Genomic DNA, 15,515 nt, shown 5'->3' with positions numbered 1-15,515 from the left:
GGGGGGGGCTGGGCCCCTCGTCCCCATCCCTGCCCCACAGCCCACAGAGTGGCTGGCGGAGGCCTCGGGGCTCATGCCATCTTGTCACCGGTGGAGGGGACCGATCAGCTGGTGGGGAGGGGGAGAGTGGCCAAAGCCGGGGGGACACCCGTGGGTGATGGGGGAACCTGGGGATGAGAGCCGGAGGCGCTGGGGCAGCCAGAACAGGGTGCGGGGGACACGGAGTGCCCTCGGGCTGGCTGGGATGGCGCACAGACGCTGGCAGCAGGGATGGCCGTAGCGAGGGGAGCGCGGGGGGGCAGCAGCACCGCCCCCGGCTGAGTGCAGGGACCCGGCTGGGGGGACATGGCGAGGGGAAGGAGCCGCTGTCCCCGCGGGGAGCCCCGGGGCGAGGAGGGAGCCCGGCCAGGGCAGCCCCAGCGGCCGAGGAGGAAGGCAAAGGGGCCAGGCAGCATGGCAAGCGCAGGGCAGCGCGGACGGGGGTCCCACCGAGACCCCAGCCCTGCGCCGACTCCGCTCAGGGGGGTCCCAGCAGGGCCCCCAGGCACAGCCAGGTCCCGGCAGCGGCAGGGGGGTCCCCAGCCCCATCTCAGCCCCCGTCCGGCGGGGACGGGCTCAGCCACAGCTGGGGAGAGAGGGCGGGGGCTGCGGGGGCCACCAGGCAGTGCCGGGGGGGGGCGGCTCCCAGGTCTCTCCCGGCTCCCTTAGAGGCAGCATCACCCAGGCGGCTTGTGCTGAGGCCGGCACAAGCCCGGGCAGCGGCGGGGAAGCGCAGCTCGCCCGCGGGCACCCGCAGCTCGGCCGCAGCTGGCGCGAGGGCGGGGGGCGAGGCGGGGGCGGGGCCTGCAGCCGCCGCGGCCAGACCCCACCCCCGTCCAAGGCGGCCCCGGGGAGGGCGGCGAGCGGGAGCGGGAGCGGGGCGAGCAGCCAGGGCGCGGGAGGTCACGCGAGAGTTGAGCTCGCGCGGGATTTCGCGCGGGAGTTGAGCTCGCGCGGGACGCCGAGGCAGGGCGAGGCGGGGGAGCTCAGCCATGGCCTGTGCCCGAAAGGCGCAGCCTCCCGCGTGTTGCGCACTTTCCAGAGGAGACGCGGCCACGCAGACAGAGCCCCCCTGGACGCCTGCAGCCCCCCCGGGCTGTGTCTGCAGGGAGCGCCTTCACCTCTCCCGGGTAGCGGAGGGTAGAAGGGATGCCGGGTGCGTGAGGTGCGAGCAGGCGGCTGATCCGCTCGGCCTGGCGGCAGAGGTCAAAGAGGGAGCAGAAAGGCTGCGGAGCGTCAGGGAGAGGGCAGAGCAGCAGAGAGTTGGGGTTGTTCAGCCCGGAGAAGAGAAGGCTGCGGGGAGACCTTGTAGCGGCCTTGCAGTCCCTCAAGGGGGCCTCCAGGAGGGATTGGGAGGGACTGTGGCTGAGGGAGTGTAACGATAGGGCACGGGGTAACGGCCTCAAACTGAAGGAGGGTAGATTTAGATTGGCTCTCAGGAAGAAATTCTTGACTGTGAGGGTGGTGAGGCACTGGCACAGGTTGCCCAGGGAAGTTGTCAGTGGCCCATCCCTGGAGGTGTTCTTCTGGAGAGAGTCCAGCGTAGGGCAGCAAAGATGCTGGAGGGATTGGAGCATCGTCCTTCTGAGGAAAGGCTGAGAGAGCTGGGACTCTTTAGCCCGGAGAAGAGAAGGCTGAGGGGAGACCTTCTTAATGTTTACAAGTATCTAAAGGGTGGGCTGAAGGAGGATGGAGCCAGACTCTTTTCAGTGGTTGCCAGTAAGAGGACGAGGGGTAACGGGCACAAGCTGGAACATAGGAAGTTCCGATCTAACATGAGGAAAAACTTCTTCACGGTGAGGGTGAGAGAGCACTGGAAGAGGCTGCCCAGGGAGGTTGTGGAGTCTCCTTGTCTGGAGACTTTGAAGACGTGCCTGGATGCAGTCGTGAGTAATGTGCTGGGGGCAATGCTGCTTTAGCAGGGGAGTTGGATAGATGATCTCTAGAGGTCCCTTCCAACTCTGAAATTCTGCGAGTCCATGAAAAGTTCAGCCTGGGGAAGAGAAAGCTCCATGGAGACCTTGGAGCCCCTTCCAGTCCCTCAAGGGGCTCCAGGAAAGCTGGGGAGGGACTCTGGATGAGGGAGGGGAGCCATGGGACGAGGGGGAAGGGTGTTCCACTGCAAGAGGGGAGACTGAGCTGAGATCTCGGGCAGAAATTCTTGTCTGTGAGGGCGGTGAGCCCCTGGCCCAGGTTGCCCAGAGAAGCTGTGGCTGCCCCATCCCTGGAGGGGTTCAAGGCCAGGTTGGCCGGGGCTTGGAGTGACCTGGGCTGGTGGGAGGTGTCCCTGCACTGGTGGCACTGGGTGGCCTTTAAGGTCCCTTCCCACCCAAACCATGCCCTGAAGGGGTGGGGCCCTTCTCCTTCTCCCTCCCTTCTTATTATGGTTTGAGAAACCCACCACAATTTCTTGTCCTTTAGACAACTACTCTCTCGCCCGATGACCCCTCCCCACCCGGGAAGAGGAATTGGGCAAAAACAAGGAAACAGGAGGGTTGCAATAAAAATAGATTTACTAGGATAAAACTAAAGAATTAACATTAATAACACTAAAGAAGCAGTGTCAATCCCGATAACGATATAAAATACCCAAGGACTACACCCAGCCCCTTCCATCAGCAGGAAGCCGTGCACTCCCAGCAGGGGACAGCCAATGGGGGACAGTGCGAGCGCTGCGGCTTCGGGAGGAAGGGAAGGGCTCAGGGCTCCGAGACCGCGGCAAGGAGACCTCGGCCCCAGAAGTCTTGTGGGTCCTGTCACTGGGGTCCCAGGAGGACACTGGGGAGCTACATCGTGGTTCTGTGCTGGTGACTGGGAGCACCGCAGCCACACCGGAGTCGGTGCCGTGGGCGCTCTGACGCCGTGTCTCCCCTGGGCCCTCTCCTCCTGATTGTGATGGGACTCAGCGTATTCTCAGCTGTGCTGCAGAGCAAGCGGCTTCAGGTAGGTGAGTGTTGCACCACACTGTGCTGCGGCATGGGGGGGCGAGGGGTGCTGTGGGGGGCAGTGGTGTGGGACTGGGAGGTACTCCCGTCTCACCCAGCTCCTGGGGACCTTGCAGAAGTGGTGAAGAAGAAGAAGAAGCATCAGACAAGAAAACAAGAGCCCAGCCAGAGGTGGCAGAGCTGTAAGTGGCCCCAGCACCGAGCACCCTGCAAACGGCCGACACCCCAGGGCAGCCCTGAGCCAGGGCTGTGCCGGGGGCTACCAGCTGATCACTCTGTCTCCTCCCGCCACAACTTCTCGGGCAGTGGATGGAGGAGTGGAGAAATCCCGGCCCAAGCAGGAGAAGCGGTGAGTGTGGGGGAGACCCCAGATGCTGCCCCAGACCCTCACCCCGTGCCCTGCCCCTGCCTGCGCTGGGCAGCCCTGACCGCCAGCCAAGGGGGGTGCTGCCCGCGGGTCCCGCTGGGCTCCGGGTTGCAGCGGGGTCTCTTTCTCCTCCTCTGCAGGGCGAGTGTGGAGGCCTTAAAGAGGAAGCATCGCTCCCCACCAGCCCCGCTGGCCACCATGGACTCCATGACAGACAGAGGCTCCTCTTCCTTCAGCTCCCTCTACTCCTTCCCGGAGCCCCGGCCTGGTGCGATGGCGGAGCTGGCAGCACTCGACCGCTCAGGACCACGCCATCCCCCCAGGGCTGTCAAGGGGAGGGTGGAGGAGCCAGGGCCAGCCCTCTGCCAGGAGCCCCCACTGGAACTGCCAACAAGGACCAAGCAAGAGCCGGTCCCCAGGGAAAGCAGGGACAGGGCGCAGAGCCCTGTGGACACGCAGCCTTCACCCTGCAGCCCCCCAGCCATGGCCTCGGACCAAGGGGAGCTGGTCATGGAGCTCCTCCGCTGTTTCGAGTGCACCCAGGAGATGGCCAGGCAGTGCTGTGAGATGCTGAAGGTGCTGCAGGCCCGTTGGCAAGGGGCAGCGGGGGCCTGTGATCGGAACCTCCCCGGGGAGCCCTTCCATCCCCTGGGCAGGATGGAGGCGCAGCAGCAGCTGGGGGCCACAGTGAAGCCCCAGCACCTGGAAGCGGAGCGGCCGTGGGTGGGTGCAAACATGGATAAGTCTCAAGATTGGGGACATGGACAAGGAGAAGGACACAGGACGAGACAGAAGTGTGAAGGAGAAGGAAAGGAGCAGCCCTGTGGAGCTCGGCAGGGGGAGCCTGGTGGAAGTGAAGAGAAACAGCAAGACGGGGCCGGGCGAGAACAACTCCATGGGGCCAAGCACCAGCAGCCCCCCAGGCTCAGGCAGGAGCACCCCCACGGATGCGGAAGGGAGGAGGGACAGGGCGCAGAGCCCCGTGAATGTGGTTCCGCCGCCCAGCAGCCCCCCAGCCAAGGCCACGGACGACAAGTTGCTCTACTTGGAGCTCTTGGACACTGTCAAGACCTTGGAGGAGGAGAGGCAGCAGCACGGCGAGGTCGTGGACAGGGAGTGTGACCAGGCGTCCCCAGGGCTGTGCCCGCTAGGACGGTGCCTGTGTCAGTGCTGCACCCGGCTCTGGCACCGCCTGAAGGACTGCTGGAGACGCTGCTGCCGGCCGCGCCGCGTCTGCTTCAGCAATTTCCCGCAATGGGTGGGACGGGTGGGGCCGGGAACCCCCTGGGGTGCCCCTCTTCTGAACCAATAAAAAAGTCAATATTTTCTCTATCCCTGTGACTGTCAGCAGATCAGTTTTGTCCCTTGACAGAGGCAGAGAATCAGTTTTGTGTAAGGACAACAGTATATGCTCCAGTAATCCCAACTGTCCCGTGGAGATGGGGGGGCCCTTGCCCCTTGCGCATTACACCCCACCCGAAGAGATAGACAACTTCTGTTAATTACGTTTACTATCTTTATCAGATCATCTGTTATTATGTGTAACAATAATGCACCCTCAGTGAGTTTGCAGATGACACCAAGCTAGGAGGGAGTGTCGATCTGCTTGAGGGAAGGAAGGCTCTACAGAGGGCCCTGGACAGGCTGGAGGGATGGGCCAAGGCCAATTGGATGAGGTTTAATAAGGCCAAGGGCCGGGTCCTGCATTTTGGTCACAACAACCCCAAGCAACGCCAGGGGCTTGGGGAAGAGTGGCTGGAAAGCTGCCCCGCAGAAAAGGACCTGGGGGTGCTGGTGGCCGGCCAGCTTAACATGAGCCAGTCCTCCCCCAGATGAGCTGGGATCACTGGAAACCGGCTCAGCTCTCTCCAACCCCCCCCAAAGCAGCACAGCCCTCCCCAAAATGAGCTGGGACCGCTGGCGTCCAGCTCAACCCTGCCCAGCCCCCCCAGACCAGCGCAACCCCCCAAAGGCAGCCCAGCCCTCGGGACCCTTGCAGAGGCCGCCAGGCTGGGGCCCAGGGGGCGGGTCGGGGGTGTCGCGTGAAAAGGGGCAAAGCGGTTTTGGCAGAAAAGGAACCTCCTTGCGTTCTAACACTCCTCACCGAGGTGGGAGGCCAGGTGCGGCTGGGTTTAAATCCTGAGGGATGCCCAATTCAGCAGTATCAGCCCAATGGCGTTTAATGTGTATTAAAGTGTTACGATTTGGGCACAGTAATAGTGGACTGCACCTTCCGTCTAGTCGTGCTCGTGAACTAGCACGGCCACTCTCGAGTCTTTGGTCGCGTTCGGTGAGAAACCAAAAGGACGAGCTACTTCAAAAAGTGCACTTTATTTAAACAACAGATAGATAGGTTCTTAGGGCAGCCGGTGATAAATACACTGTCTGCAAAGCACGTGCAAATGAAAGTATTGTTACATCTACAAAACGCGGGACAAAGTTCTAACGATACAGCCTGGCTATACATGTAGAAAAGAGAGTCTCTAGAGAAATTTCTGAGTTTCCCGAGTAAGCCCTCGGTATAATCTAAGTCTTACCCAAAGGCGTCCCTATGGGGGGAAGAGAGGCTCAGCCCGTCGCCTGCTCCCAGAAGCCAGTGATGGAATTCTTTGCGATGGTGTCTTCCCTGGGTATCCCCCCTCTCTCGGGCTGTTTTTCTACTATTTGTTATCTTCGAGGTGGAGTTTGAGTGACTTTAGTCGTACATACTTTTATCATGATTGGTGTAAATTTTTCTCGCTTCACAATTAAAGGTGTAGTTTACGAGAAGCTCAGGGCGCAGGCTCAAGAAGGAGCGGTCGCACCTTGGAGGCGGGTAGCCTTCGGGGTGGAGGTGTGGTTTGGTATTATAATGACATTCTAATGAGCAAAGTTCGCACAAAGGACAGCGTTTCATCAAAATTTGACAAAATGTTGGCTCTGAGCATCGAGCGGGCAGCTAATTGGCAACTTATCTGTTTCCTGGTATCATCCCATTCCCGTATCCGCTATACATCCTAAGGTAAAGCCGCGGAATAACTGCATCCCGTCCCGTACCTCATGTAGCTTATCAGGGAACCACAGGTGTTGTATCCTTCATGCCAGCTGCGGCCATTTTCTACCTCAGAAGCCTCTTGATTTTCTACTTTTCCTTCATGTGTGAACAATGCTGTACTTTTGTATTTTTAGCCAATTTAGTATTTATTCCACACCCTGCAATCAAGCGAGTCAGGTGGTGAAAGCCCCTGTGGTATGGAGGCCGATGGCTGAAATATCAATATGGGGAGGCCTGGCAGATTGACGATACCACACTGCCACAAACCCACCAAGGTAAGGACCATGTGCTCACAGTGGTGGAAGCAAGCACTGGATGGCTGGAAACGTACCCTGTGCCCCGTGCCGCTGTGGGACCTTAAAACAATGGGATACACAGTTAGCAAAGGGCACCTGGCTAGTTAACACCAGGGGATCTAATAATTGAGCTGGTCCTGCCCAATCAGAACTTCCACGTACCGTAGAAGGGGATAAAGTCTCAAACTGAAGGAGGGTAGATTTAGATTGGCTCTCAGGAAGAAATTCTTGACTGTGAGGGTGGTGAGGCACTGGCACAGGTTGCCCAGGGAAGTTGTCAGTGGCCCATCCCTGGAGGTGTTCGAGGCCAGGCTGGATGAGGCTTTGGGCGGCCTGGTCTAGTGGGAGGTGTCCCTGCCCAGGGCAGGGGGGTTGGAACTGGATGATCTTTAAGGTCCCTTCCAACCCGAACCATTCTGCAGTTCTGTGATGTCGTCTACCTTGACTTGAGCAAGGCTTTTGACACTGTCTGTCAGAACATCGTCCTTAGGAGACTGAGGAAGTGTGGACTAGACGAGGGGACAGTGAGGTGGATGGAGAGCTGGCTGCGTGACAGGACTCAGAGGGTCGTCATTAATGGAGCAGGGTCGAGTTGGAGGCCTCTAAGCAGTGGTGTCCCGCAGGGGTCAATACTTGGACCAGTATTGTTTAACGTATTCATCAACGGCCTGGACGAGGGGAGAGAGTGTGTGCTGAGCAAGGTCGCTGATGATACCAAACTGGGGGGGGTGGCTGAGACCCCAGAGGGCCGTGCTGCCATCCAGCGTGAGCCAGACAGGCTGGGGAGCTGGGCAGAGAAGAACCTAATGAGGTTCAACAAGGACAAGGGCAGGGTCCTGCAGCTGGGGAGGAAGAGTGTCAGGCAGCAGTATGGGTTAGGGGTGGACCGGCTGGAAAGCAGCTCTGAAGAAAAGGATCTGGGGGTCTTGGTAGACAGTAAATTATCCATGAGCAAGCCATGTGCCCTCGTCGCCAAGAAGGCCAGCGGAATTCTGGGCTGCACAGGGAAGAGCGTGGCCAGCACGTCAAGGCAGGTCATTCTCCCCCTCTGCTCTGCACTGGTGAGGCCACAACTGGAGTACTGTGTCCAGCTCTGGGCTCCCCGGATCAAGAGAGACGGGGAAGTTCTGGAGAGAGTCCAGCGTAGGGCAACAAAGATGATTGAGGGATTGGAGCATCTCCCTTATGAGGAAAGGCTGAGAGACCTGGGACTCTTTAGCCCGGAGAAGAGAAGGCTGAGGGGAGACCTTATTAATGTTTACAAGTATCTAAAGGGTGGGCTGAAGGAGGATGGAGCCAGACTCTTTTCAGTGGTTGCCAGTAAGAGGACGAGGGGTAACGGGCACAAGCTGGAACATAGGAAGTTCCGATCTAACATGAGGAAAAACTTCTTCACGGTGAGGGTGAGAGAGCACTGGAACAGGCTGCCCAGGGAGGTTGTGGAGTCTCCTTCTCTGGAGACTTTCAAGACGTGCCTGGATGCAGTCGTGAGTAATGTGCTGGGGGCAATGCTGCTTTAGCAGGGGAGTTGGATAGATGATCTCTAGAGGTCCCTTCCAAATCTGAAATTCTGTGAGTCCATGAAAAGTTCAGCCTGGAGAAGAGAAAGCTCCATGGAGACCTTGGAGCTCCTTCCAGTCCCTCAAGGGGCTCCAGGAAAGCTGGGGAGGGACTCTGGATGAGGGAGGGGAGCCATGGGACGAGGGGGAAGGGTTTTCCACTGCAAGAGGGGAGATTGAGCTGAGATCTCAGGCAGAAATTCTTGGCTGTGAGGGCGGTGAGCCCCTGGCCCAGGTTGCCCAGAGAAGCTGTGGCTGCCCCATCCCTGGAGGGGTTCAAGGCCAGGTTGGACGGGGCTTGGAGTGACCTGGGCTGGTGGGAGGTGTCCCTGCCCAGGGCAGGGGGGTGGAATGAGATGATCTTTAAGGTCCCTTCCCACCCAAACCATTCTGTGATTCTATGATTCTACATCTATATTTCTATACGTCACAACCCGGACAACTGCTCGGGGGGCTGTGACCCCCACATTCCTCAGCATGTCATCGTGGTGGCACAAGCAGCAGTCCCGGGGACAGCCCCCTGCCTCGGCACCCACCTCCCCCTCCACGGGGCTCTCCCCTGGCCCCCCAGTGTCCTCCCTGCCCACCCGCCTTCCCAGCACCCACCGGGGGCTCTTGCAGCTCTCGCCCACCTCGTAGACACAGCAGAGCCGGGCCATGTGGTGGAGGATGAGCCGCCTGGCCCAGGGGGGCACGGGCCGGGTCCCCGGTCTGCAGTGGTGGATGTTCATGATGAAGATGGTCAGCGCGGTGGAGGCCGTGATCATGGTCATGGTGGCGATGTAGTACTTCCCTGCGTGGGTAATGGGTGGTGATGCCGCAGCGGGGCGGGGAGAGACCCGTGCGCACCTCCCCGCATCGAAACCCCCCCCTGTCATGGGGGGGTGCCCACCACCCGGTGCAGATGCCCTGGTCCCATGGGATGGTCCTGGGTGCCATCAAGGCTCACCAATGAGCGGGACGCTCTCCGAGGGGACCATGTGCTCACAGTGGTGGAAGCAACCACTGGATGACTGGAAACATACCCTGTGCCCCGTGCCGCTCCAAGGAACGCTGTCCTGGGCCTTGACAAGCAAGTCCTGTGGTGACATGGCACCCCAGAGAGAACCGAGTCGGACAATGGGACTCATTTCCAAAACACTCTCAGGTCCCTGGGCCAAAGAGTGTGGCACTGAGTGGGTATATCACGGCCCCTGCCATTCGCCCGCCTCTGGGAAGATCGAACAATACAACGGGCTGTAAAAAACTACCCTGAGAACAATGGGGGGGTGGGACCTTAAAACAATGGGATACACAGTTAGCAAAGGCCACCTGGCTAGTTAACACCAGGGGATCTAATAATTGAGCTGGTCCTGCCCAATCAGAACTTCCACGTACCCTAGAAGGGGATAAAGTCCCCGTAGTGCACATGAAGAGTATGTCAGGGAAGACAGTCTGGGTTAGTCCTGCCTCGGGCAAAGGCAAACCCATCTGTGGGATTGCTTTCACTTAAGGAAGAGAGAACTAGAGCAGGGCAGGTTTAGATTAGGCATTGGGAAGAAGTTCTTTACAACGAGGGTGGTGAGACACTGGCCCAGGTTGCCCAGAGAGGTGGTGGAGGCCCCATCCCTGGAGACATTCAAGACCAGGTTTCATGAGGCTCTGAGCAACCTGATCTAGTTGAAGATGTCCCTGCTTACTGCAGGGGGGTGGGACTAGATGGCATTTAAAGGTCCCTTCCAACCCAACACCACCTATGGTTCTCTAAGGCCCTGGGGGCACTTGGCAGGTGATGCAGAAGGATGGGGAGCTCTGATATGCACCTCATAGAATCATAGAATCTTCATGGTTGGAAGGGACCTTTGAGATCATCGAGTCCAACCATACACACACACAAAAACCCCCTACAATCTCTGTCACTAGAGCATGCCCTGAAGTGCCAAATCTAGGCGTTTCTTAAACACCTCTAGGGATGGTGACTCAACCACCTCCCTGGGCAGGTCGTTCCAGTGCCTGACCACTCTTTCAGTGAAGTAATTCTTCCTACTATCTAATCTAAACCTCCCCTGCCGCAGCTTCAGACCATTTCCTCTGGTCCTGTCATTATTCACCTGAGAGAAGAGGCCAACAGCCACCTCTCTCCAACCTCCTTTCAGGGAGTTGTGGAGGGCAATGAGGTCTCCCCTCAGCCTCCTCTTCTCCAAGCTAAACATGCCCAGCTCCCTCAGCCTCTCCTCATATGACCTGGTCTCCAGACCCCTCACCAGCTTGGTAGCTCTCCTCTGGACATGCTGCAGCACTTCAAGGTCCCTCTTGTACAGAGGGGCCCAGAACTGAACACAGTACTCCAGGCGAGGCCTCACCAGTGCCGAGTACAGAGGCACCATCACTTCCCTACTCCTGCTGGCCACGCTATTCCTCATACAAGCCAGAATGCTGTTGGCCTTCTTGGCCACCTGGGCACGCTGCTGGCTCATGTTAAACTGGCCGGCCGCCAGCACCCCCAGGTCCTTTTCTGCGGGGCAGCTTTCCAGCCACTCTTCCCCAAGTCCCTAGTGGTGCTTGGGGTTGTTGTGACCAAAATGCAGGACCCGGCCCTTGGCCTTATTAAACCTCATCCAATTGGCCTTGGCCCATCCCTCCAGCCTGTCCAGGGCCCTCTGTAGAGCCTTCCTTCCCTCAAGCAGATCAACACTCCCACCTAGCTTGGTGTCGTCTGCGAACTTACTGCAGGTGCACTCAGTCCCCTCATCCAGATCATTGATAAAGATATTAAACAAAACTGGCCCCAAACCTGAGCCCTGAGGGACACCACTGGTGACCAGCCGCCAAGAAGATTTCACCCTGTTCATCACAACTCTCTGGGCACGGCCATCCAGCCCGTTTTTTACCCAGCAAAGAGTACACTTGTCTATGCCGCGATTCGCCAGCTTCTCCAGGAGAACGCTCTGGGGAATGGTGTCAAAGGCCTTACCAAAGTCCAGAGAGACAATGTCCACAGCCTTCCCCGCATCCAGAAGGCGGCTCACATGGTCATGGTGATCTGACTGTGGGTGAGACAAGCCAATGAATCCATTTGTGTGATGTTAATTGCTATATAGCCCTGCCACTCTGTGTCATCATTATTAGAATTGCTAGATGCCATACCAATGGGACTCCAGTAAGAATCACCCAAAACAATGGCAGATGGACTTTGATGAACGTGAGTAAAGCGCAGCGGTGATGGGATCACACCTGACCTCAGCAACTGGCGCCCAGCAACTTCCTCAAGATTGACATCTTCAACCTGCGGAACCTGGGCAGGGTCCGCACCAGCTACACCAGCGGCGAGCTCTGGATACAGCATGCAGGAGTCCAGCACCACACACCATCTCCCCTGCCCTGAGAGACTGCTCTGACAGAGGGAGCCCAAAGCCATGGGTTAAATGAACTCACCCTCAACGGACATTGTCGAGGGATGGCCCAGAGACTAAGGGTCGGTCTCTTCTCTCAAGGAACAGGCGACAGGACAAGAGGAAACGGCCTCAAGTTGCCCCAGGGGAGGTTTAGGATGGATATTAGGAAAAATGTTTTCACCAACAGGGTTGTCATTGGAAGAGGCTGCCCAGGGCAGTGGTGGAGTCACCGTCCCTGGAGGGATTTACAAGCCGGGCAGACGTGGTGCTGAGGGACGTGGGTTAGCGGTGGTTTTTGTCAGTGTTGGGTTGATGGTTGGACTTGATGATCTGAAAGGTCCCTTCCAACCTCGACCGTTCTATGATAGCTGTATGTCTATAGATGTGTGTATATATCAAAGGCAGGGAAAAGCGGTGGTAATTCATTGGAAAGTGTAAGATCTGGGCATGACGTTGAAGGTATAGAACAAAGGGTGGATAACACCCGGTTCTGCCAGCAATAGGGTCAGTTTTCCCAAGGAGCTGTCACGGGACAGAGGTACTTCCCGGGTCCGGTCGGTGAGCAGCGGTACATTCATGGTGTTTTGTACATTCCTCTAACAGCGTTATTGTTGTGGTTTTCCGCTTTCCTTCGCTGTTCTGTTAAACTGCCTTGATCTCAACCCACGAGTTTTGCCTTTTTCTTCCCATTCTACCCCTCTCCCGTGGCGGGGGGGAAGCGAGCGAGCGGCCGCCTGTTTCTTTGTTGCTGGCTGAACTTAAACCAGGACATCACCCCACGTCTCAGTTTCCCTCTTTGTAAAATGGAAACAGCGCGCTGGGCTTCATTGGTAAGGTGTTTGAAGCTCTACAATGAGAGGTGCTGAAGAAAGAGGGGGCCTTATTTTTCCTAGAGATGCCCGTAAGGGTGGAAAAAGGCTCGCTGCTTCCTTTGGTTCTGGTGAGGAAAAACAAAGCAAGGGCAAGAAGAAATGATGCTGGAGATGTAGGAGGCCCGTTCCCAAGTCCAACATTTTAACGCGTGGAGCGCAACCTTGTCCCTTGCCTCTGTCTTGCTGTAAAGGTCTCTCTCGTTCAGAGGCACTGCTGTCGAGATTCAAATCCCTTCCTAGAGCCCTCCAAAGGATGCATTCATTGCTTGCAGATGGCACCGGGTGTTCTTCTCCCTTCCTCTGGTTTATACCATTGGGTAGACGACAGCAAAATAATTAATCTCTGAGTCACTCAGGTATTTGAACCTCCTCTAACTAGCGTGCAAGAGCTGAGCAAGGCGTTCGACACGGTCTCCCACAGCATCCTCATAGGGAAGCTTAGGAGGCGTGGGTTACATGAATGGACATAGATATGGTGGACAGATAACTGGTTAAAAGACAGAGCTCAGAGGGTCATGACTAGGGGCAAAGGGTCTCGTTGGAGGTCAGTGACGAGTGGTGTTCCCCAGGGGTCAGTACTGGGTCCAGTCCTCTTCAATATATTCATCAACGACCTGGACGAAGGGATAGAGTGCACCCTCAGCAAGTTTGCTGATGACACAAAGCTGGGGGGGCGGGTGGCTGACACACCAGAAGGCTGTGCCGCCATACAGAGAGACCCGGACAGGTTGGAGAGTTGGGCAGAGAGGAACCTTATGAAATTCAATAAGGGCAAGCGTAGGGTGCGGCACCTGGGGAGGAATAACCCCCTGCACCAGTCCAGGTTGGGGGCTGACCTGCTGGAGAGCAACTCTGTGGAAAGAGACCTGGGAGTCCTGGTGGGCAACAGGATGACCATGAGCCAGCAATGTGCCCTTGTGGCCAAGGAGGCCAATGGCATCTTGGGGGGCATCAAGAAGAGTGTGGCCAGCAGGTGGAGGGAGGTCACCCTCCCCCTCTGCTCGGCCCTGGGGAGGCTGCGTCTGGAGCACTGGGTCCAGTTCTGGGCTCCCCAGTTCCAGAAGGACAGGGAACTGCTGGAGAGGGGACAGCAAAGGGCTACCAGGGTGATGAGGGGACTGGAACAGCTCTCTGATGAAGAAAGGCTGAGGGACTTGTGTCTCTTTGGTCTGGAAAAAAGACGACTGAGGGGGGATCTTAACGCTTCGAAATACGGAAAGGGGGGGTGTCAGGAGGATGGGGCCAGGCTCTTTTCAGTGGTGCCCAGCAACAGGACAAGAGGTAACGGGCACAAACTTGAGCATAGGAAGTTCCAGCTAAACATGAGGAGGAACTTCTTTCCTGTGAGGGTGGCAGAGCCCTGGCACAGGCTGCCCAGAGAGGTGGTGGAGTCTCTGTCTCTGGAGACACTCCAAACCCACCTGGACGCGTTCCTGTGCAACCTGCTCCGGGTGACCCTGCTCTGGCAGGGGGCTGGACTGGAGGGTCTCCAGAGGTCCCTTCCAACCCGACCATTCTGTGATTCTGTGGGCCTCTTCACTAGGCTCTTGTCGGGCTGTGTAAATCCCGACCTGTACGAATGAATGAGGGTCGTGTCTCTCACATACACGGAGCACGCTCAGCCCGTTAAATTTCATGACAACAAGAAGCCTCTGTGACTAATGAGGAACCCAGAGAAGCCAAATGCCTTGGCTTGGAGTAAAATCTTGAGGTGTGACTGTTTTCACTCCAAACTGACGGAAAACACCATCTCCTGCTGAAGAATCCCTGGGGAGAGCCAGGTTCCTTTTACCCCCAGAAGCGAGGCACCCCTGGGAGCTGCACACATCGGGGAGGATCCACTGAATTCAGCATCTGGCATGCAAAGCAGCATGACAGCATGGTGTACACCAGCCACAGTCGTGGTCTGGCCCAGTTCAACACAGCATCCCTAAAGAGTGAGATGTGCTTCCATCTTTTTGCAGTTTAGTGGGATTCAACCCCCCGGCCTCGACTTAAGCGTAGACGTAAGTGCCGGGGCTGGCAGGTGACTCAGAATCCCCAGCTTGGACTAGAGGAGACAGAGGGACCCCCAGCCTAGGAAGGACTCGTGGAACTGCTGGGGCTTGTTGTTCAGCCTCTGCAGCATTCTGTACCTGGCTGAGGAGGTCGGAAAGCCCCGTTTCTGTGAGTGGTTCTCAGGCTCGTTACAATGCTAAAACGTAACCTAGGGAAGGTAGTTATGTTAGCATTTCCGTAAGCGCCCTTTCTCTGGGCCTGGGGACCTCACCTTTCTCTGGCTATTGGAGAGAGGAAGGGAATGGGAGTTTTGAAGCACAAAGTCTTACCTTTAGAGTAGCCAAACTGCATTTCCTTTCTGCCCGGTTTTGGAGCAGCCTCTCCACAGGGGTGACACTTAGAAAGGCCCACACTTCCAGAAAGAACAGCCTGTGGCATGACAAGGTGAGCTGTAGCAGCTCATCGTCCAGCAGCTCACGGTCATTGTTCCACTGAAGTGTAAATTCCTTCCGAAAAGAACAAAAGTTGTTAGTGCTACTCAACAGAACTGGTGAGCGCAGTAACTAGAATTCAATAAACAAGTTTCCCAATACTACCAACAGAAGGGACTGGCAGCAGATCAATTTTGTCCCTTGACAGGAGCAGAGAATCAGTTTTGGGAAACGACAACGGTAGATGCTACGGTAATCCCAACTCTCCCGTGGAGATGGGGGGGCCCTTGTGCATTGCACCCCACCCTAAGAGATAGACAACTTCTGTTACCGTTAGAAGATGCTGCACCCTCAGCTCATGCCATGATCTTATTTGACATATTGGAAATTATCCCAGGTACGAGAGTAGATCCAAAGACAATTTCTAGAAAGCTTTGCAGATCCCGGCTGTTCCTTGGAAGCTCTGCAGCGCAACAGAACCTAAAGAGCGCTGTCAGCAACCATCAGGCCGTGTGCTTCCCTCAGGCGTGCAAAGACCTGATGCTCATTGACGCGGGTCAAGGCTGTCGCACACCTTTGGTGGCACATCCTGCGTGACAC

General features: G+C 57.2%; 1 protein-coding gene across 5 annotated transcripts; it reads left to right on the top strand.

Moving 5' to 3' along the window:
* Nucleotides 1-990: 990 nt before the first annotated feature.
* On the top strand, nt 991-4,685 carry LOC141737470 (uncharacterized). 5 transcript variants are annotated; one of them, XM_074572184.1, is made up of 4 exons: nt 991-1,169; nt 2,662-2,982; nt 3,101-3,333; nt 3,492-4,685. In XM_074572184.1, the coding sequence occupies exon 4, from the start codon at nt 3,550-3,552 to the stop codon at nt 4,471-4,473; it is 924 nt and encodes a 307-aa protein (XP_074428285.1). In that variant the 5' UTR covers nt 991-1,169; nt 2,662-2,982; nt 3,101-3,333; nt 3,492-3,549; the 3' UTR covers nt 4,474-4,685. The 5 variants fall into 5 exon arrangements, with proteins under 5 accessions (XP_074428285.1, XP_074428284.1, XP_074428283.1 ...); XM_074572183.1 differs by having other exon boundaries at nt 1,008-1,204; nt 2,662-2,986; nt 3,492-4,679; XM_074572182.1 differs by having other exon boundaries at nt 1,009-1,204.
* Nucleotides 4,686-15,515: the final 10,830 nt, after the last annotated feature.

The sequence above is a fragment of the Larus michahellis genome, chromosome 1, assembly GCF_964199755.1.
Source record: "Larus michahellis chromosome 1, bLarMic1.1, whole genome shotgun sequence".
NCBI lineage: Eukaryota > Metazoa > Chordata > Aves > Charadriiformes > Laridae > Larus > Larus michahellis.
This window is presented reverse-complemented; position numbering and strand designations above follow the sequence as displayed.